The sequence below is a fragment of the Pristiophorus japonicus genome, chromosome 26 (genome assembly GCF_044704955.1).
Source record: "Pristiophorus japonicus isolate sPriJap1 chromosome 26, sPriJap1.hap1, whole genome shotgun sequence".
Classification (NCBI taxonomy): domain Eukaryota; kingdom Metazoa; phylum Chordata; class Chondrichthyes; family Pristiophoridae; genus Pristiophorus; species Pristiophorus japonicus.
In genome coordinates this window covers 15,653,691-15,677,514 of record NC_092002.1, presented here as the reverse complement: position 1 = coordinate 15,677,514, position 23,824 = coordinate 15,653,691, and the positions used below count along the sequence as shown (strand labels likewise).

Sequence of the window (23,824 nt, the reverse complement as noted above, 5' to 3'; positions counted from 1 at the left end):
TTTCCCACCTGTGACAGAGATTGTAATTCCCGTATTGGACTGTCCATTTTTAGAGTGGAAGCAAGTCTTCCTCGATTTCGAGGGACTGCCTATGATGATGATGATGTAGTAAGTGTTGTTAAGTGGCAGCTAATTTGCACACAGTAAGCTCCCACAAACAGCAATGTGCTAATGACCAGATAATCTGCTTTTTTAAGTGATGTTGATTGGGGGATAAATATTGTCCAGGACACCGAGGAGAACTCCACTGTTCTTCGAAATAGTGCCGTGGGACCTTTTACGTCCACCTGAGAGGGAAGACTCAGCATCGTTTTAACGGCTCATCTCTGTCAGTGCAGCACTTTCTCATTACTGCACTAGAGTTTCAGCCTAGATTTTTGTGCTCAAGCGTCTGGAGTGGGACTTAAACCCAGAGGCAGGTGTGCTACTGAGCCATGGTTGACATTTGATGTACCACTATTTGATTTTTTTCTTTAGATTTTAATTAGTTAAGTTTATTTTTCCCTACAATGTAAGTGCAGGAATGTTATGTATTGCTCACTTCAGTTACAAGCCCATATCAATACTTGTTTTTACTTCAAGCGTATTCTTAAGTTGTCAGCATTTTAGGAGCTAAGTCAGCTTACTTGAAGCTGTTGGTCAGCTTTTGCTAGTTTTAAGTTTGACATGGATGCTTTTGCTTTAGCAACCTGCTGCATTTCTCATTTGATATGCAGAATGGGCTTTCGGTGCTCCTGAGAAGGGCCTAGAAATTGGTTCGCTTCGGCATGAATCGGGAATTGCCCCTGCGCCAGAATGGGTAGGCCGAAGGACCACCCGATATTTGGCCTTTACATGAGACCGATGAGATTCAAACTTCTGCAGGGCGTCCCCAGGCAGTTTGCTGGTGTAGAGAATTGCAATTTTGAGTTACTGGGAGCAGCTCTAAGGTAGATCCGGGTTGGGCGGGGAAGGATGGTGGGGGTGGTGACTGAAGTAGGGGGAGGTGATTGGGAGGGGGCCCAAGTGGGAGCCGCAACAGTCTGGAGATGGAAGGAGCATGCCTCCTCCTATCATCACATTCAAGGAAATACAGTTTACAAAACTTAGCTTTTTAGGACTGTTCGTAGCAGTCCCTTTAAGGGGGCAGTAAACAGGCATTCGTTCCCCTCTTTGCATATGCATAGACCCTAACTCCTGTTTTGGCGTGGGTTCTGGTCGCCTCTTTTGATGCTTACGGCAATATGGTGGGTGGTGCTTTTCCAGCTCAGAATGGACACACATATAACACCTTCCATGTTGATTGCTTTTGTGCCTATTTTACGCCTATAAAATGGGTGCAGCATCATCAAATTTCTAGGCCATGGTACAGCTGCAGCTTTTAAAAAGTAACAGGTGCTTAAAGAGCCAAAAGCAAACCAAATTTGGGAAAACATTGAAATAGAAGGAGGAGCAACACTGGGTGAGTCAGCTGTGGCAAGAGCTCAGATTCTGGTATACTTCTGTGAATATTCTGCTGGCAGAGATAAAGGCAAGGAGAGACCACCTGCTTCCTTTTGTGTGGTGAACAGCTGTAGAAGAGGATGCTGACAGTATAGCGAGAGCTAATGCAGGCAGTCATTGCCATCTTGGCTACCCCACATATAATTGTACAGTGCTAAAAGTTGTTCAATTAATTCATGAGATAAGTGAAAGAATGCTGGAAGCACAACCACCTTCATACCTACCATGTCCTCATAGTATAAAGTATATAGACTTTCAGTTAGATACCCCAAAGCACTTTACAGCCAATGAAGTACTTTTGAAGTTGCAATGTAAGAAACTCGGCAGACAATTTGTGCACACAGCAAAGTCCCATAGACAGCAGTGTGACGATGACCAGACAATTTGTTTTTTAGTGATTTTGGTTGAGGGATAAATATTGACCAGGATGCCAGGGATAACTCCCCTGCAATGTTCCCTTTAAAGCCCTCTGAAGGTCCCGCTTTTAAATAGAAAAACCGCACATGTGCGGACTTTTGAATGTCCTGCACAGTCCTTTAGAGGGGCAACGCGGGCCAAAAAAAAGAACATTGCTCCCCTGCTCTTCAAAATAGTTACATCTACCTGAGAGGGCAGCGGTGTCTCATCCGAAAGACGGCACTTCGACAGTGCAACACTCCCTCAGTACTGCACTGAGTATCAACTTAGATTTTGTGTTCAAGTCCTGGAGTGGAATTTGTACCCACAGCATTCATACTCGGAGACAGGAATGCCACCAATATTTGCAAGCCTGAAAGAATTCTCAACTTGCAATAGCATTGTATACCTGGGTGAAATTAAATGTTGTCGATTAGGTCCCTTTCTCAATCTGTATTCTGCTTACAAAGGAAAATGTTGCCCACACTCAGTGGCAAAGAGCTGGAAAGAGGAGTGGCAATCATCAGCCTACTAAGTGCATCCGGGAGGGCACTGAGCACTTCGAGTCTCATCGCCGAGAGTATGCAGAAATCAAACGCAGGCAGTGGAAAGAGCGTGCGGCAAACTGTCCCACCCATCCTTTCCCTCAACGACTATCTATCCCACCTGTGACCGGTTCTCGTACTGGATTGTTCAGTCACCTAAGGACTTATTTTAAGAGTGGAAGCAAATCTTTCTTGATTCCGAGGGACTGCCTATGATGAAATATACATAATGAAATGCTGGAACTCCCTCGGAGGATGCACTGGGGAGGCAGTGGAAGATGGGTAAGGTAGAGGTGAGCTTCCAGAAACAGATTGGTACCTAAAGGGATTGTGTAGATTACAGTAAATTGTTATTGCCTCCAGATGGTCATCTTAATTGTAAGGTCTCCAATTATTGCTCACTTACATCTTCAAAGTTGTATATGGGTCCAAATTTCCTAAAAGTACTCCCTTGGTAACCCTCCTAAATGATGATCAGCCAGAAGATGAGCCAGCTTAAGAGTGTGCAGGCAGAATGGGAGTGGATGACCACCAGACAAAAGAGGAGTACTAGGCAGGTAGTGCAGGAGTCCATCTCGCTCTCCAACCAGTATTCTCTTCTGAGTACCGGTGGGGGCGATAGTGCCACTGACAGTGCAGCCAGTGCCAAGTCTACGGTACCACGGGTGGCTCAGCTGTATGGAGCTGTACTCTACCCCAACCGGAGCCATGTGATCTCCTGGGAGAGACAAAAACCAGATAAAAACACAGGTCAATTTAGGGGAAAAAAATCTGGGAAAATTCTTCTCAGACCCATCCAGGCAATCAAAACTAGTCCAGGAGATCACCCTAACAGTATTCTATTCCCTGTAGTACTTACCATTATATCTGCACAGTCCAACAAAAAGTCATCCAGTCAAATCCCAATTACTAGCTCTAGGTCCGTAACCCTGCAGATTACTGCTCTAAGTGCCCATCCAACCATCTCTTAAAAGTGTTGAGGGTTTCTGCATCCACCACTCTTCCAGGCAGCGAGTTCCAGATCCCCACAACCCTCTGTGTAAAGAAGCCCTCCCTCAAATCCCCTCTAAACCTTCCACCAATCACTGAAACTTGAAACTATGCCCCCTCATAATAGACCCCTCCACCAATGGAAATAGACCCTTACTATCCACTATGTCCAGGCCCTTCAATATTTTGTACACCTCGATGAGATCTCCTCTCAACCTCCTCTGTTCCAATGAGAACAAACCCAACCTATCTTTTGGATCTTGAGAGAGCAGACGGGGCTTCGGTTTAACATCTCATCCAGAAGAGGACACTTCTGACAGTGCAGCATTCCCTCAGCACTGGAGCATCATCCTAGATTTATGTGTTCAAGTTCTTGGAGCGGGACTTGAACCCACTACCTTCTGACTCCGAGGCGAGTGAACTGCCTATTGAGCCATGGCTGACATGGTATGCACTTGGAGGGTATGATAGTTAAGAGGGTATCTGTGAGAACCAAGTATCAGGATGAGGTTCGAAGAACAGTGGCTTCTGGAGTGGAAGCAATGACTGCTTTAGTAGATGCCTTGTAGGATAGCCTTAACATGACCATTTCACAAGGATTCCAGGACTTAACTGGGATTATTTTGTCTATTCTCACCAACCATTAGTCCCACTGAGCCCATGGTCAGCACCGTTCAGCTGCCAGAATTGATAACAAAGAAGAAGCAGTGCAAGGGTGTTCTCCCCAGTATCCTGGCCAATATTTGTCCCTGAACCAAGATCGTTAAACAGACCATCTGGTCATGTAGCTCATTGGTGTTTCTGAGACCTTGCTGTGCGCAAATTGGCTGTCGTGATCCCCTAATTACATGAGTGATTACATTTCAAAAGCAGAGAAGGAAGAGGTGTTCAAAATTAATAGAGGTGTTCAAAATTGTGAAGCGTTTGATAGTAGGGAGAAACTGCTTCCATTGGCAAAAGGGTCACTATCCAGAGAACACAGGTCGGGAGTATAAGGGCTAGAGCGTGGGCCCCTGCAACATCGTGGGCCACCCCGACCTACGAGTGTATACCACCGCAGGTCGGGAGTATAAGAGCTGGGACGCGGGCCCCTGCAACATCGTGAGCCAACCCGACTTGCGAGAGGGCACTTCCGCAGGTCGGGCTATAAAAGAGCATACCACTACAACTTCCAGCGCGAGCTGTTTCGAGGTGGGTGACTGGTGACGTCGTCAAAACCCAGGTCGCCGTTTGGAGCATGGGCAGGAACATTGGCGGGACCCAGGAGAGGAGCGGGAAGATCGGGTCGGATGAGCGGCGAGAGATTGTGGCGGAAGTGCGGCGAATGATTGAGGCGGAGAAACGGCGAGAGATCAAGGCAGAAATGCAACTGATGATCCGGGCGGAGAGGTGAGGGATCGTGGCTGAGATCCGGCGCATGATCGTGGCAGAGGTGCAGCAAATGTTTGGTGCGGAGGTGCGGTGAGAGATTGTTGCAGAGGTGCGGCGAATGTTTTGTGGGGAGGAGCGGTGAGAGATCGTGGTGGAGGTGCGGGGCAAATGGGGGTACGGGGCCCAGAAGAGCCAAGAGCTTGGGCAGCGCAGGCCAGCCTACACTTCGATATGTGTGCGCACTAGGTCCGTGCAGCAGAGCAGGTCTCCAGTCGTCCTGGTGAACCCTTGCCACTGGATAAAGGCCTAGCTCTGTCAAGCCCATGTGGTGGCTGATGTGCAACGGTCACCACATGTCTAAAAAAAATCCACGCACAGGCATCTTCCATCCCTGGAGGTCAGGACTGGAATATCGGGTCCTTCATTGAAACATCTGTGAACTCATCTCTTTTGGTGTGGAAGCAAGTCATCCTCATTTGAGGGACTGCCTATGATGATGATGAATTAAGATAACTGGCAAAATAACCAAAGGGAGATGATTTTTTTTACATATAGAGGTGTTGTGATCTGGAATGCACTGCCTGAAGCAGATTCAATAGTAACTTCCAAAAAGGAATTGGATATATACTTGAAAAGGAACAATTTATAGGAAAGAGCAGGGGAGTGGGACTAATTAGATAGCTCGTTCAAAGAGCCGGCACAGGCATGATGAGCCACTGACCTCCTTTTGTGGCCTATTATCTATGATAAATAGCTTTTTATACCTGTTGGATAAAAGACTTTCTGGTATTACTATGGGCTCAATTTTGCCCAAGCCCGTTTTCTGGCGTATTACCAGAGTTACGCCAGCTTTTTAGGTCCAGAAATGCTGCATAAATATTTGTCCAAACTTTCCCCGATCTGTAAATCGAATTCGGAGCTGCGCAGCGTGTCCAGTCTGCTCCAAAAAATGAATCCGAGCCTTCTGTGCATGCGCGGGAAAAAAAGATTACATTTTTGACGTTGCTCCAATGGACGCGCATGCTCAGTACAGCTTGGATTTGGCAATCGGCCATTTTTAAAGAGCCAGTTCTGCCGCCCGACCCTGATCCCGAGTGCCCTCCCGGTCCGCTCCCCGCCCCTAGCCCGGGCCGAAGGGCTTGCCGATCCGTTCCCCCACCTGACCCTGGCCCCGAGTCCACTCCCAGTCTGCTCCCCGCCCCTAGCCCAGGCCGAAGGGCTTGCCGATATGTTCCCCCACCTGACCCTGGCCCCGAGTCCACTCCCGGTCTGCTCCCCGCCCCTAGCCCAGGCCGAAGGGCTTGCCGATATGTTCCCCCACCTGACCCTGGTCCCGAGTCCACTCCCGGTCTGCTCCCCGCCCCTAGCCCAGGCCGAAGGGCTTGCCGATATGTTCCCCCACCTGACCCTGGCCCCGAGTCCACTCCCGGTCTGCTCCCCGCCCCTAGCCCGGGCCGAAGGGCTTGTCGATATGTTCCCCCACCTGACCCTGGCCCCGAGTCCACTCCCAGTCTGCTCCCCGCCCCTAGCCCAGGCCGAAGGGCTTGCCGATCCGTTCCCCCACCTGACCCTGGCCCCGAGTCCACTCCCGGTCTGCTCCCCGCCCCTAGCCCAGGCCGAAGGGCTTGCCGATATGTTCCCCCACCTGACCCTGGCCCCGAGTGCGCTCCCGGTCCGCTTTTATACTCTATTCCCCTTGTAATAAAGGCCAACATTCCATTTGCCTTCCTGATTACTTGCTGTACTTGCATACTAACTTTTTGTGTTTCATGCACAAGTACCCCCAGGTCCCTCTGTATTGCAGCACTTTGACTTTTTCTCCACTTAAATTATAATTTGTTTTTCTATTATTTCTGCCAAAGTGGATAACCTCACATTTTCCCACATTATACTCCATCTGCCAAATGTTTGCCCACTCACTTAGCCTGTCTATATCCCTTTGCAGATTATTTGTGTCCTCACAATTTGCTTTCCCACCCATCCTTGTATCATCAGCAAACTTGGCTACATTACATTCTGTCCCTTTATCCAAGTCATTAATGTAGATTGTAAATAGTTGAGGCCCCAGCATTGATCCCTGCGGCATCCAACTAGTCACTGTTTGCCGTTTTCTGTTAGTTAGCCATTAATACGATACCATTAGCCATGAAACATTCTGAATCAAATTGCTTAGCAATATATTTCAAGAGCATAACATCTAGTATCCTATTCAAATATTGAATAGATTGCTGGGGCAAAAAAAGATGGTTTTGGAGGAAGTAATTGAGTCTGAATAATAATGAACTGCTAGCGAGAGAAACCATGCCTATAAATACATAACTCACTTGAAGTCCTATTAAGTTTTGGCAAAAATCTTTTGACAGCAAAAAATGTTTATTGGACAATCAAAATGGTCACTATTTTTCAGAAACTGGCCTCAATTTTAACTCCTCGCACCTACTGAAACTAGGCAGGAGGGCAGTTTAAATGGAGCAGGAGGCTTGCCTCCGCTATTCCTGATTTGACTGACCGCTATTTTAAATTGCAGTTGGCAAGGACACTCTCCCCAAGTAATCGGGGTCCTCTTTAAATATGCAGACCAAGCTCCGATGATGTAATTGCGGCCCAATCTGCTATTTTAAGCAGTGCTGACTTCCCTAACAGGCCAAACTTGCCGAGAGCTGGATCGAGGCCCAGAATAGGCCCAGCAAAGCAAGGTTTTAATATTTATTTTGAAGTTCTCTTTTGGGCCAGGAGTGGTTCCAGCTGATCCCTGGAGACAGCCTCCTGCCGCCCGAATTCCCACTATTGCCCTGCCAGTTTCGTATGGAAGTTTTCTGAATGTGGAAATGAGTTAAAATCTCTCTGGGCCTCGGTATGCGAGTTTGTCGCTCATCCAGGCCAATTAATGCACCACTCCCGCTCTGAGTTAAAAAACGATTCTACTTTAAATAAATAGTTTAGTCTCCATTAAACAGGTAGGTGCAGAGGTAGCCATAGTAATTAATGATATAAATAACAATGGGTCTTGTCATTAATGATGTCTGCTCAGCAAAATGGAAAATAGGATAGGTTTAATTCCTAGGTGCTGATTAGCAATCTCAGTTTTCTAATGGTTTTCTGTGGCTGATATCAGTTGGCCGCTTTGCTGCTATGAAGTATCAGTCTGCCTTGGATTATTGATCAGCCTTTCAGCAATGCATTAATAGAAGTGTTATGAAAAAATATAACCATGGAATATTTGAGATCTCATCTTCATGCAGATTTTTTAAATGACCAGAACCACTATTTTAGAAAATGCTAATACTTTTTGCCTGGATTCAGCAATCAGCAATCTAAAGCCACCATTTCACTGCACTCACTGCTTTGTGCAGGACCTTTACTTTCAAAAAGGTCAGAAGCTTATTTTTATTCAATGTCATTACTTTATATCTAAAGTATGTGAGGTTAAAGGAATAATGCTGATCTGTTAATGCGTCTACTCTTTTTCTGTCTGATAGGATGATGAAATAGTTTTTCAGTGCAGTACGACTGTTGTCAAAACGCAGGTTAAGCTCTGCCTTGCTGCTGAAGGATTTGGAAACCGACTCTGCTTCCTTGAAGTTACATCAACTGCAAAGGTATATCTACTCTGTGTAAAATAAACGTATTTGACCTGGAATTTCCTCATGTTTTGGCATAACTGCAGCGGTAAGAACAGAGTTGCAACGGTTTTTCATCGTGAATTTCCTTGATTATTTGGGAAGTAACAGTGTAATTAATCCGAATTCTTGTAGCAAGGACACCCCCCACCCCAGCTTGCCTCAAATTAATGATAAAATGAGGCTTGCATCTTGGAGCAGGTCAATCCTCCTGCACCCCGAGTGCATGCCCATCAGAAAACCTGGGGCAAGTGCAAATCAGATGCCTTGACTCAGATCCTGATTCTCTTTTCCCACTGCGCCCAGAACACGGGAAAATAATTTCAGAGCTATAATTTCTATTGAGAAAAATTATCTTCATTGTTTAGGCCACATGAAGGCATTTATCCTAGCAAATGTCTTAAGGCATTTATCATATGTAAAATATTTCAATAAAATTATGGCTTTAACTGAACAAAAATGATGGCAAAATCAAAAATGGCCATCAGTAATTAACAGTCAAAGCAACATTCTGAAGTAACACCACAACAAGAATTAACTGTTCTGATTACATCTATAAAGACCAGAGCGCTCTCGTGAAAGGGGTATACAACCAATTTCCTCCACTTTCACAGGTGCTTATCCTTGTGCTGTTGCTTAATTTTATTTATTTTCTACCCTTTTCTTAAGTGATAGCTTTTTATAATGTTTTTTGCAGTTGGGCAATTAAAAAAAAACTTATGGTGGGTTGTGTGTAGATGATGTAAAGTCCTGTCCCCTCAGTACAGATTCACACGAGGCATGTAGTGAAGTCAAGGTCACTCTGGACCTGCACCTTTATTTCACAGCTCTGGAATGCTGCACTAGCCTGAGACCTGTCCTTATATACCTGTCTCTTGCAAGTGCACCCCTGGTGGTAAGGAATGCTGGTGGTTACAGGTCATATCTTATTACAGTCATGTATAGCATGTTAGGATACAGTTATATATAATAATGTAAGATACATGACATCACCCTCCCCCAAGGTCTTATTGTCTTTATAGGTTCAGTCTCTCAGGTGGTCTACGCTCTCGCGTGGAGCGTCTGAGTTGTGGTTCAGTTGTTTGCCTTGGTGTCTGTTTTTCTTTGGGTGTGGTTGCTGGTATCTCGCCTGGGCTGTCTGTTTCGATTGGTGTGATTGTTGTTGACTCGCCTGGGCTGTCTGCTGGGATTGCCCTTTCCTCAGGTTGTTCCCTCTGTCTGTCCACCAGGTGTGGTGCGAGTTCCACATTGTAGTCTGCCTCTGGTTCCGCAGTGTTGTTGGTAAATCTGCTTTTGACTTGGTCTACATGCCTCCGGCAGGTTTTGCCATTGTCCATTTGTGCTACCAGTAGCCTGTTTCCTTCCTTGCCCGTTACTGTCCCTGCAAGCCATTTGGGACCCCTGCCATAGTTTAGTACAAACACTTTATCCCCTATCTCATTCCATCTCTCCCTCAAATTTCTGTCATGGTACTCAGTCAGCTTATGGCGCTTTGCCTCAATGATTTCATGCATATCTGGGAGGATTAATGAGAGCCTTGTTTTTAAAGTCCTTTTCATCAACAGTTGCGCGGGGGGGGGGATCCCAGTCAATGAGTGCGGATGAGATCTGTATGCCAGCAGCAGTCGCGACAGGCGACCCTGCAGCGTGGGACCTTGGATTTTAGGCATGCCTTGTTTAATGACTTGCACTGCTCTCTCCGCCTGGCCGTTGGAGGCCGGCTTGAACAGTGCCGTCTTGACGTGATTTATGCCGTGGTCAATTATAAAGTCTTGGAATTCTGCGCTGATGAAGCACGGACCATTGTCACTGACCAATATGTCAGGGATTCCGTGCATTGCAAACATGGTTGTGAGGCTCTCCACAGTGGTGGAGGTTGTGCTCGAGTTTAAAATGGTGCATTTGATCCACTTTGAAAATGCATCTACAACTACGAGGAACATTTTGCCCATGAATGGACCCGCATAGTCGACGTGCACCCGCGACCACGGTTTGGTAGGCCAGGGGCTCAGTGGAGCCTCCCTGGGGCCATTGCTGAGTTGGGCACAAATGGTGCAACTTCGGACGCAGAGCTCCAAGTCCACATCAATACCAGGCCACCAGACGTGGGATCTGGCTATGGCCTTCATGAGAATGATCCCCGGGTGCTCGCGGTGAAGCTCCCGGACATAGAAACATAGAAAATAGATGCAGGAGTAGGCCATTCGGCCCTTCTAGCCTGCACCGCCATTCAATGAGTTCATGGCTGAACATTCAACTTCAGTACCCCATTCCTGCTTTCTCGCCATACCCCTTGATCCCCCTAGTAGTAAGGACCTCATCTAACTCCTTTTTGAATATATTTAGTGAATTGGCCTCAACAACTTTCTGTGGTAGAGAATTCCACAGGTTCACCACTCTCTGGGTGAAGAAGTTCCTCCGCATCTCGGTCCTAAATGGCTTACCCCTTATCCTTAGACTGTGACCTCTGGTTCTGGACTTCCCCAACATTGGGAACATTCTTCCTGTATCTAACCTGTCTAACCCCGTCAGAATTTTAAATGTTTCTATGAGGTCCCCTCTCATTCTTCTGAACTCCAGTGAATACAAGCCCAGTTGATCCAGTCTTTCTTGATAGGTCAGTCCCGCCATCCCGGGAGTCAGTCTGGTGAACCTTCGCTGCACTCCCTCAATAGCAAGAATGTCCTTCCTCAGGTTAGGAGACCAAAACTGTACACAATACTCCAGGTGTGGCCTCACCAATGCCCTGTGCAACTGTAGCAACACCTCCCTGCCCCTGTACTCAAATCCCCTTGCTATGAAAGCCAACATTTACTTTCTTAACCGCCTGCTGCACCTGCATGCCAACCTTCAATGACTGATGTACCTGGACACCCAGGTCTCTTTGCACCTCCTCTTTTCCTAATCTGTCACCATTCAGATAATAGCCTATGTCTCTGTTTTTACCACCAAAGTGGATAACCTCACATTTATCCACATTATACTTCATCTGCCATGCATTTGCCCACTCACCTAACCTATCCAAGTCGCTCTGCAGCCTCACAGCATCCTCCTCGCAGCTCACACTGCCACCCAACTTAGTGTCATCCGCAAATTTGGAGATACTACATTTAATCCCCTCATCTAAATCATTAATGTACAGTGTAAACAGCTGGGGCCCCAGCACAGAACCTTGCGGTACCCCACTAGTCACTGCCTGCCATTCTGAAAAGTACCCATTTACTCCTACTCTTTGCTTCCTGTCTGACAACCAGTTCTCAATCCATGTCAGTACACTACCCCCAATCCCATGTGCTCTAACTTTGCACATCAATCTCTTGTGTGGGACCTTGTCGAACGCCTTCTGAAAGTCCAAATATACCACATCAACTGGTTCTCCCTTGTCCACTCTACTGGAAACATCCTCAAAAAATTCCAGAAGATTTGTCAAGCATGATTTCCCTTTCACAAATCCATGCTGACTTGGATCTATCATGTCACCTCTTTCCAAATGCACTGCTATGACATCCTTAATAATTGATTCCATCATTTTACCCACTACCGATGTCAGGCTGACCGGCCTATAATTCCCTGTTTTCTCTCTCCCTCCTTTTTTAAAAAGTGGGGTTACATTGGCTACCCTCCACTCTATAGGAACTGATCCAGAGTCAATGGAATGTTGGAAAATGACTGTCAACGCATCCACTATTTCCAAGGCCACCTCCTTAAGTACTCTGGGATGCAGTCCATCAGGCCCTGGGGATTTTCGGCCTTCAATCCCATCAATTTCCCCAACACAATTTCCCGGCTAATAAGGATTTCCCTCAGTTCCTCCTCCTTACTAGACCCCCCGACCCCTTTTATAACCGGAAGGTTGTTTGTGTCCTCCTTCGTGAATACCGAACCAAAGTACTTGTTCAATTGGTCCGCCATTTCTTTGTTCCCCGTTATGACTTCCCCTGATTCTGACTGCAGGGGACCTACGTTTGTCTTTACTAACCTTTTTCTCTTTACATATCTATAGAAACTTTTGCAATCCGTCTTAATGTTCCCTGCAAGCTTCTTCTCATACTCCATTTTCCCTGCCCTAATCAAACCCTTTGTCCTCCTCTGCTGAGTTCTAAATTTCTCCCAGTCCCCAGGTTCGCTGCTATTTCTGGCCAATTTGTATGCCACTTCCTTGGCTTTAATACTATCCCTGATTTCCCTTGATAGCCACGGTTGAGCCACCTTCCCTTTTTTATTTTTATGCCAGACAGGAATGTACAATTGTTGTAGTTCATCCATGCGGTTTCTAAATGTCTGCCATTGCCCATCCACAGTCAACCCCTTAAGTATCATTCGCCAATCCATCCCAGCCAATTCACGCCTCATACCTTCAAAGTTAGCCTTCTTTAAGTTCTGGACCATGGTCTCTGAATTAACTGTTTCATTCTCCATCCCAATGCAGAATTCCACCATATTATGGTCACTCTTCCCCAAGGGGCCTCGCACAACGAGATTGCTAATTAATCCTCTCTCATTACATGACACCCAGTCTAAGATGGCCTCCCCCCTAGTTGGTTCCTCGACATATTGGTCTAAAAAACCATCCCTTATGCACTCCAGGAAATCCTCCTCCACCGTATTGCTTCCAGTTTGGTTAGCCCAATCTATGTGCATATTAAAGTCACCCATTATAACTGCTGCACCTTTATTGCACGCACCCCTAATTTCATGTTTGATGCCCTCCCCAACATCACTACTACTGTTTGGAGGTCTGTACACAACTCCCACTAACGTTTTTTGCCCTTTGGTGTTCTGCAGCTCTACCCATATAGATTCCACGTCATCCAAGCTAATGTCCTTCCTAACTATTGCCTTAATCTCCTCCTTAACCAGCAATGCTACCCCACCTCCTTTTCCTTTTATTCTATCCTTCCTGAATGTTGAATACCCCTGGATGTTGAGTTCCCAGCAGAGGCATGACTACTCGGCTGCCCCACATCAGGCAGTCTGCTTGTAGGGATAGCTCATGCATGTGCCTGTGAAAGGGTTTTAATTCCTTGGGGCAGGCATCGCGAGCCTCTGCCCAGTCACCGGTTAGGACACATCTTTTTACTAAGGATAATGTGGGGTCGCTGGCCGTCCAGGCTCTGATTTGGCAAGCCATCATGGGCGAACCTGTGGACTCAAAGGCATTGATTGCCATGACTATCCCACAGTCCTGTTCGTCAGACCATTCCGTGGTCGCCAGGGGTAGCCTGCTGAGCGCATCGGCACAGTTGTCTGTGTCTGGTCTGTTACTTATGGTATAGTCGTAGGACGCCAGCATGAGTGCCCACTGTTGAATTCACGCCGAGGTGTTGGCGTTTATTGCCTTGCTCTCGGATAGGAAGGACGTGAGGGGCTTGTGGTCGGTTTCTAACGCGAACTTGGCCTCGAAAACACCATACACGCACCCGAGCGCCTCCTTCTCCACCATTCCGTACCTGCGCTCCGCCCGCGAAAGTGACCTGGAAGGATAAGCTATGGGTTGTAATTTGCCCGCACTATTCACATGTTGCAAAACGCACCCTACCCCATACGCTGACGCATCGCATGTGAGAACTAGCTTTTTACCTGGGTCAAAGAAAGTCAAAACACTGTTGGAACACAGAAGGTTGCGTACCTTATTGAAGGTGCGTTCCTGGGCGTCCCCCCAAAACCAATCACACATCTTCCTGAGTAGCACATGGAGATGCTCCAGCAGCGTGCTTAAGTTCTGCATAAAGTTCCCAAAGTAATTGAGTAGCCCGAGAAAGGCGCGCAGTTCTGAGACATTCAGGGGCCTGGGTGCCAGGCGAATTGCTTCTGTTTTGGACTCTGTTGGGCGGATTCCATCAGCGGCAATCCTTCTGCCCAAAAATCCAACCTCGGGTGCGAGAAACAGGCACTTGGATTTCTTGACTCGTAGGCCTACCCGATCCAACCGCTTTAGTACTTCCTCCAAACTACGGAAATGGGAGTCGGTGTCCCTGCCCATGATAAGTATGTCGTCTAGAAATACAACCGTCCCCGGGATGGACTTGAGCAGACTCTCCATGTTGCGCTGGAATATGGCAGCTGCCAACCTAATGCCGAATGGGCATCGATTGTACATGAAAAGGCCTCTGTGTGTTGATGGTGGTGAGTAGCTTGGATTCCTCGGTCAATTCTTGCATCATATACGCATATGTGAGGTCTAATTTTGAGAAAAGTTTACCTCCAGCCAATGTGGCAAATAAGTCCTCTGCTCTGGGCAGCGGGTACTGGTCCTGTAGGGAGACTCTGTTTATAGTAGATTTGTAGTCCCCACAGATTCGTACGGATCCATCAGGCTTCATGACTGGGACGATGGGACTTGCCCAGTCGCTAAATTCCACAGGTGATATAATGCCTTCCCGCAGAAGCCTGTCTAGTTCGTGTTCAATCTTTTCCCTCATCACATAGGGTACAGCTCTGGCCTTGTGATGGACCGGTCTAGCATCCTGTGTGATGTAGATTTTGACTTTGGCTGCTTTGAAAGTGCCCACACCTGGCTGAAAGAGATGTTCAAATCGCTTTATAACTGTTGAGCAGGAGGTCCGTTCCTCTAATGACATGGCATGGACATCATCCCATTTCCAGGTTAGTTTTGCCAGCCAGCTTCTCCCCAGCAGTGCTGGGGGGTTTCCGGGAACAATCCACAGGGGAAGTCGGTTCACTGTCCCTTTGTGTGTGACAGAGAGCATGGCGCTGCCGAGGACTGGTACGATTTATTTGGTATAGGTCCTTAGTTTGGTGTCGACCCTTGTGAGTTTTGGTCTGTCTCTTTTATGCGGCCACAATTGTTCAAATTGTTGAGCGCCCATGAGAGATTGACTCGCTCCCGTATCCAGCTCCATGTTGACAGATATCCCGTTGAGTCAGACCCTCATCATTATAGGAGGCGTCCTGTTGTAGGAGCAGCGGCCATTGATCGTGTTGACCCGCTGTACATCGGTGTCCCGGGTACTGTCCCCACCATCTTCTGGTCCGCTTTCCGACCCATCTGATTTGTATACCAGCCGAGCTGCGTTTCTTTGCACATGCGGGCTAAATGCCCCATATATTCACAATTTCTGCAAACAGCCTGCTGAAATCGACATCCCCTTGACGAGTGCCCACCCCCACACCTCCAGCACAGACCTGTTCCATTGTTCAAAGTGTTCCCAAAGAATGAGCTGCGTCTGGCTGATCTCTCTTGAGCTTCTCTCAGTTTGTAGTTGATAAGGTGTGAACGGCCGTTCCTGTGGCCCTTGATGGCTTCTGCCTGCTGTCGAGAGCCTGTTTTCCCGGTTTTGTCTGTGTGTGGGGGTAGCAGCTTGTTTAGTGCTGTGAACTTCTTGTTCCGATATTCCGTTAGTTGTCGTACCTGCATTGTAAATCAACCTCGTTTCTTCTTCCTCTACCAAGAATGTCTGTGCAACCAGTGCTGCTGCCTCTAAGGTCAGGTTCTTGGTCTCTATGAGCTTTCGGAATATGCCTGCGTGGCCTATTCCTTCAATGAAAAAGTCTCTCAGCATTTCTCTCCTCAGTTCATCGGAGAACTCACATGAACTAGCCAACCTCTGAAGTTCCGCCACGAAGTTGGGTCCACACAGCATCTGTAGTTGTAGAACCTGTGTCTGGCCATGTGTAGGCTGCTCGCTGGCTTCAGGTGGTCTCTTACCAGTGTGCTCAATTCTTCAAATTACTTGCTTGCTGGTTTCTCGGGTGCCGACAGATCCTTCATTAAAGCATATGTTTTCGACCCACAGCTGGTCAAGAGATGGGCTCTTCTCTTGTCTGCCTTATCGTCGCCTAACCAGTCTTTGGTTACAAAGCTTTGCTGGAGCCTTTCTATAAAGTCCTCCCAATTGTCTCCCGCTTTGTACTTTTCATCTGATCCGTTGTTCACCTTTCTGTGGATTCTGTAATCCCGTAACTCGTCGCCACTGTAAAGTCCTGTTCCCTCAGTTCAGATTCACACGAGGCATGTAGTGAAGTCAAGGTCACTCTGGACCTGCACCTTTATTTCACAGCTCTGGAATGCTGCACTTGCCTGAGACCTGTCCTTGCATACTTTTCTCTTGCAAGTGCACCCCTGGTGGTAAGGTATGCTGATGGTTACAGGTCATATCTTATTACAGTCATGTATAGCATGTTAGGATACAGTTATATATAATAATGTAAGATACATGACAGATGAATGTTGAGTTAATCAAATAATGGCAGGTGAAAATGGTGATGGAATAGTAGTCAGTTGTAATTAACTCAGATGCATGATCCACCCTGTTGGAACTCCCCTGCTATCCATACAGACCAAGAGGGTACCAGGTACTGTGCTGAGTTACCTGGATGAGAACGAGATTCAACTTTGATGTTTCCAATGGTTAAATAATTGGCTACCACTCACTCAATGGGATAAGGCACTATGGGCTATAAAATTGACACTGCATTAACACTACCATCAGCCCAAATTTATATTACACTTCTGACTCTAAAATGAACACACCGGATGAACCTAATTATGCAGGTGGCCTGATGCTGGAATAGCACTATGTTAATTACAGTTTGTTCTAGTTCCAGATGTAGCCCTGAAACCAGTGTTTGTCATGTTGCAAAACTGTTGCATATGCTTACCCGTCACTACGTCTGAGGCCCCCTCTACCTCGCACATTTGACTCAAACTAATAAGTAAGTGTCATTGTGCCTGGTTAAGTGTAGTAGACAGCACGCACAGAATGCACTGGTTCTTTTAAAGCTTGGAGCACCACTGTACATGCAAAGACCTGCACAGGTATTAATCTCCATTTTAGATTAAATTTAGTTTCATTAATTTTTTTTAAATTCCCAATAACTGATGGTAAATTGACCAGCCTATAGCTTCCAGGTGTGCTTCCCCTTGTTTTTAAAAATAATAGATACATTGTACCCTTTTCCAATTATTAAAAATCCCTCCTGAATCTATGGAACTTTCAAAAATGTAGTTCTCTGCTTCCTGTAAATCTGTGACTAAACATTGTTTGGGCCTGGTACTTTGTCTGATTTAAAAGCATCTAACTATTTTTCTGACCGTTTTCTTTGCTGTTTGTGCACTGCACAGCTGTATCAGGCTGTCTGTCCCTTCTGTCAGTTATTCCAACATGTACAATTACTGCTAGCTCGTGTCTCATTCCCTGAACTGACTTCCTTATTTCCTGCTTAATATCTTTAACCTTTGCGCCAGTAGACAAATCATAGACCTGTTAGCTTGATTTTTTAGCAGCATTAGCTGTACACAAACCACAAACTTTTACTAATATTGTATTACTACTCTTTCTTCTTCCCTTCTTAAACTGAACTTTTTCTCCGAACACCAGAGACTCGTTTGACCTCCTTTGCTCCATTAATTTTCCCTCCTGTTTTACAGCTGTTCCTTATTGTTACACATTTAGTGCACCTCTTGTAATCCTTTTGCTCCCCTGAATATAAAGATCGTGGCACTTTCTCTGGTGGTGCTCTGAGCTGTGTAATCACTTTCCTTTGGAAAAAAATATAATTTTGTGTAGTTTTGCCTTTTAAAAAAAAATCTTGGTAGAATACTACATATAAAAAATTATTCCAATAAATAATGCTGATAATTAATATTAACCATCATGGTACTATTGTGTAATGCAGGTAAATCTGTCGTTAATCAATTTGATTTGAAATTCCTGTATTAAAAGACCCTGTAATTCAAAGAAGCTCCATTTTCTGTGCTGCTTATGCATGTGAATCCGACCTGAAACTGATTTCATATGTTGTAAAAAGGATTATGCTCCTTTTGGTTCTTTCCCATAGCTGAATTGGAGCAAACATTTAGAGGGTAAATGATCAATCCATACACCAGAACTATATTCCTTATTTGGTGCTTATTAACATGGGCTTAATTATAGAGGATTGGCACTCTAATATTCAATGCCTATATGTCTTTTAATAGTAGATATGTCTTTTAATTAGTTACATGATAAATTTGTTGGGATCTTAACATTTGTGTGGTATTTCACTATACAGTAAATCAAATATAAAGAAATTCCTATTAAAATTTTGATAATATATCCAGTTCCATTTGGTTCCGAAACATTTGTAGCCACTGATAAAGCTAATCCTGGCATTTCTATTTCTTCAGAACATCACGGCAGATAACAAGACTGAATGTATTAAAATGGGTCAAAATATCGAATGATTTGGTCTTTTAAAGCCATTACATTTGGATATTGTCATTTTCTTATCTAAATTGCAATATTTAGAACTTAAAAGCACATAATTAATCATGAGAGCTTCCAGAGCTGAATTACAGATTTTTAATGCATCTGCAGCATCTATAATTTCGATTGTTAGTTTCCATGACAACCAACAATAGGATGAAGTAAAAGTGCAATAAAATAAGTTTCCATTTGCCTGGCTGAATGTGGGGCACTCATTACTGAAAAGTGGTACAAAAGAAGAACATTGATAGCAATCGATAGAAAGCTGGCATAATCCAGGTTTTCCCAAAGGAATCTTCAATGTGGACTACTTAACTGTTTGTACTGCTAAGAAACGTAAGAAATAGGAGCAGGAGTAGGCCATATGGACCCTCAATACTGCTCTGCCATTCAATAAGGTCACAACTGAACTTCCACATCAACTCCACTTTCCCACACAATCCCCATATCCCTTGATTCCCTTAGTGCCCAAAAAATCTATTGATCTCAGTCTCATCGTCTAAGCATCCATAGCCCTTTGGGGTAGAGAATTCCAAAGATTCACAACCCTTTCAGTGAAGAAATTTCTCCTCATCTCAGTCCTAAATGGCCCCTAGTTGTAGAATCTCTAGCCAGGAGAAACAGCCTCTAAGTATCTACCGTGTCAGGCCCTCTAAGAATTGTATGTGTTTCAATGAGATTGCCTCTCATTCTTCGAAACTCCAGAGATTATAAGCCCATTCTACTCAATCTCTCCACTTTGAACAGCCCTCTCATTCCAGGAATCAATCTAGTCAACCTTTGTTGCACCCCCTCTAAGGCAAATATGTCCTTCCTTGAGTAAGGAGACCAAAACTGTACTCCATACTGCAGGTGTGGGCTCACCAAAGCCCTATATAATTGCAGGAAGATTTCCTTATTCCTATTCCAACCCCCTAAATTAGTGGCTCACATACTATTTGCCGCCTTAATTGCTTGCTGTACCTGCACATTAACTTTCTGTGATTCATGTACAAGGAAAGGACCCGCAAATCTCTCTATTAACTAATATTTATGAGTCTGTCTCCTTTTTTTAAAAAAAATGCTGCCTTTCCATTCTTCCTATCAAGTGGATAATTTCACGATTCCCCACATTATACTCCATCTGCCACCTTGCCCATTCACTTAATCTGTCTATATCCCTTTGCAGCCTCTTTGCGTCTTCCTCACAGCTTACTTTCTCACCTTGCTTTGTATTGTCAGCAAACTTGGATATATTACACTCAATCCCCCTCATCTAAGTCATTGAGGCCCAAAAACTGTTCCACTAGTTACACCCTGCCATCCTGAAAATAACCTGTTTATTCCTGCTCTATTTTCTATCCGTTAACCAATCTATACTAATACCCCTAATCACGTGTAACAACCTCTTGTGTGGCACCTTATCGAATGTCAATTCTGAAAATCCAAATATACTACATCCACTGGTTTCTCCCTCATCTATCCTATTAGTTACACCCTTAAAAAAAAAAAAAAATTCTTCGATATGTCAAACACGATTTCCCTTTCATAAAACCGTGTCTCTTTACCTCCCATTTACTTCATCGTTATAAAATAGTTTTGCTAATACTTTTTACCTAATATAAAGAGGGCTAGAGTGGCTTTAAAAAAAATACAAATTATTATAAGTGCCTTAAAGGTCAAGTTTGATATGAGTATTTGAACCACATTATTGTTAAGGGGTGAAAGAAGTGGTATATCTTCATAGAAATACCTACAAATGTGCTTCCATCATTTTTTTTAACAAGCAGACATTTGACAACATTTTATCCAACAGCAATGTTGCATATGTTGAATTGGGGAATGAGGGAAACAACATTTCCAATTTAAAATGTGGGATTTATTATGGCTTTCAAAGGTCTGAGTGCAAGGCTGAGGTACATTTTCTGACTTTTCTGGTAAAGGGATTGAGCAGGTCACTGTTAACTGCCTGTCTAGCTGCAGTGTGTCTTGTTCTTTTCCTCGCCTTCATCCAATTCTTCCTTGTTTGATGATGCCTCCTCTTGTTCCTGTGCCTCCTCCAACTCCAATCCTCTTAGCACTGCCAGGATGTGCAGAATGCAGTAAACTACAATAAAGGGGCCGACTTTTTCTGGGCCATATTGTAGAGAGTCCTCAGATCGATCGAGGCACCTGATTCTTTACTTCAAAATGCCAGTGGTATGCTCTGAGGTTCCTGATGGTCCCATGGCTGTCATTGTACCTGTGGTGCCCAGGCATGGTGGGGTTGAGAAGGGGTGTTAACAGCCTGATATGGGGGGATGCCCCTTGTACCCAGCAACCCAGCAAATGGGCGGAAAAAATGGGGAGGATGGATGAATGCCGCAGAATGAAGGTTTTGTGACCGCTACCAACAAAACTAGCGTACACTTGGTTATCCTTCTGGGTGCTCGCATACCAGTTGAACGTTGATGGAGTGGAAGGCTTTCCTGTTGACATTAGTTCCTGGCTCGCCTTCTGGTGCCCTGATAGCGACAAGAGTGCTTGTCGCTATCAGGGCACCACCATGCCTGGGCACGACAGCCATGGGACCATCAGGAACCTCAGGGCATACCAATTGGCATTTTAAAGAATCAGGTGCCTCGATCGATCTGAGGACTCTCTACAATATGGCCCAGAAAAAGTGGGCCCCTTTATTGTAGTTTACTGCATTCTGCACAATAATACACTAGACTTGAGGGAAGCCAGCCATTGCTGCAAATCGCAGAGCACTTTCATTTTGGCTGTTGGCATCCATTGTAAAATGAATGGACTGATTTACTCTGGCAAAGAAAGCATTGATGACCTACTTGCTGCAGCTGTGCACTGCAGACTGGGAGATTCGGTTCAGCCTGCAGTGGATCCTGCTGCATAAGTCAGGGACCGCTTGCCTGATGACGTGCAGCCTCCACCTGCGTTAATTAGGAAGTTCAAACAAACTGCAATTCTAAAAAGATTGATCAGCAACATCTCCCAATTGTTTTTAAAAGGCGAACGAATTCAGTTGTTGCAAATATATATATTTATAATTCAGATGCTTTGTTTTGCTTTAACCGGCCGACTGCACACGGGATTAAACAATACAATTTAGAAACAAACTTGTGAAAATGTAAACTTTTATTTAGAAAATTCAACTTACTTCTAAAATTGTCCAAATCTTACTGGAATTATAGCTCTTAAGCTTTGCCAGCTGAGGCTTAACCTGCGTCAGGAGCCTGGGAGTGAGGTTTGGCTCCAAATCCATGGTCAGTGGTCCTACTGCAATTTCTAGTCTCATTCGCTGATCCTAAGCAATGTCATGAAGCCCTTTAAAAATGCTGCTGCTGTACCTTCCCTCACTCGACCTCGCCTTAATCAGCCACGTCCTGAACTGCATTGACCATGACCTGCCACAACCCGTTCCCAGCACACCCACCCTATCCTCAGCCTTTCAGGATAGCCGCAGCCTGTTCTTGGCCCAAAGTTAGTGTTCTGCTCTGTGTGTATTTGCTGACTGTAGTTACGATTACACTTGGTAAGTATGGTGTTAAAGTAAAGAAAACCAGCTTCAGGTTAGGAACAAGCCAGAGGCTGGTCCAACAGCCTGGAAATGAGTTGAGGCAAATTCTCTTTGTCTCACTTCCTGCCACGTGCCCGCATCCTTCAACATCCCAAATCCTAACTGCCAAGCACTGGGGATGACCCTCAGTATTGCAGATCATGAGCCCCACTTCCCCTAATTTCTGCCACACCCAGGAAACCATCAATGAGACAGACCATAACATTCCACTCCTCAGTTCTGCCAAGCCTCAGGTTCTTTACAGCATTGCCAAACCCTAGGATCACCAACTCACTGTTGCCAAAGCCCAAGACATCTTTGCCACCTCCTGTTACTAAACCCCGGGTACCTGTTTGCAACCTCATCTTGTCTGCCATCTGCTGTGTATCTTGGCCACCCTCGATCAACTCCGTTGGGCGAGCCACGTCGTCCGCATGCCCGATACAAGACTCTCAACATAAGCAATCTACTCGGAGCTCCGACACGAGGAAAAGCATCCAGGAAGGCAGCGAGTCTCTACGTCGAGAGCAAGCTGAAGCAAACCGTAAACAGCGGAAGGAGCGCACGGCAACCCAAGTACCCCACCCACCCGTTCCTTCAACCACCGTCTGCCCCACCTGTGACAGAGACTGTAGGTCCCACATAGGACTCATCAGCCACATGAGAACTCATTTTTAGTGTGGAAGCAAGTCATTCTCGACTCCGAGGGACTGCCTAAGAAGAAGAAAGAATCTTGGCCTTTAAACCTGTATAAGGTAAGAACTGAGTGAACAAGGAAAGGACATATAATCAGATGGATTATATGATTAATCTATTGTTTTTTTACTAATTTATTGTTTTCATGACTAAAGTGATCCCTAAAGCACCAGTTTATTTCTCAGAATACCAGATATTTAATGTGGAATTTGACGTCAGTCACTAAGTCAGTAGCATCAAGGACAGAAAGTCAGTCAGTGCCCGTTAGAAGGAGCATTTCGAAGATCTCCTCAACCGAGACTCTGCCTTTGACGCGAGTGTCCTTGACAACATCCCGCAGCATGCTACCCACTACCATCTCAGCACAACCTCAGCCCGGCACAAGGTAGAAAAGGCCATCAGTCAGCTGAAGAATAACAAGGCAACAGGAACAGATGGAATTCCGGCCGAAGCATTAAAGCATGGTGGAGAAGCACTATTAGCACGAACACATGACCTAATTTCTCTTATCTGGAAGGAGTAGAGCATGCCAGGAGTTCGCGGGGACGCCGTAATCGTGATCATCTTTAAAAAAGGGGACAAGTCCGACTGCGGTAAATATAGAGCGAATGCTGTCGGCCAGAGGGAAAATCATTGCAAGAATCCTCCTCAATCGTCTTCTCCCTGTGGCTGAAGAGCTCCCCCCAGAGTCGCAATGCGGATTCTGTGCACTAAGGGATACAACAGACATGTAGTTGTCATGCGGTAAAGATCAAGAGAAATGCAGGGAACAGCACCAACCCTTGTACATGGCCGCCTTTGACCTCACAAAGGCCTTTGACACTGTCAACTGTGAGGGATTATGGAGCGTCCTCCTCCTCCTTTTTGGCTGCCCTCAAAAATTTGTCACCATCCTCCATCTGCTCCACGATGACATGCAAGCAGTGATCCTGACCAATGGATCCACCTCAGACCCAATCCACATCTGGACCGGGGTCCAGC

At 45.6% G+C, this 23,824-nt stretch overlaps 1 protein-coding gene across 5 annotated transcripts in view; it reads left to right on the top strand.

The window, feature by feature from the left end:
* Positions 1 to 23,824, top strand: part of LOC139239218 (ryanodine receptor 1-like) — a 506,468-nt gene that overhangs the window by 56,513 nt on the left and 426,131 nt on the right. For 4 of the 5 annotated variants that reach the window (XM_070867899.1, XM_070867895.1, XM_070867896.1 and 1 more), the window contains exon 2: positions 8,264 to 8,383. In XM_070867899.1, the coding sequence (XP_070724000.1) occupies positions 8,264 to 8,383 (120 nt within the window). Of the gene's footprint in view, positions 1 to 2,686; positions 2,717 to 8,263; positions 8,384 to 23,824 lie in introns of those variants that run through there. The other variant, XM_070867898.1, reaches the window with a different exon arrangement.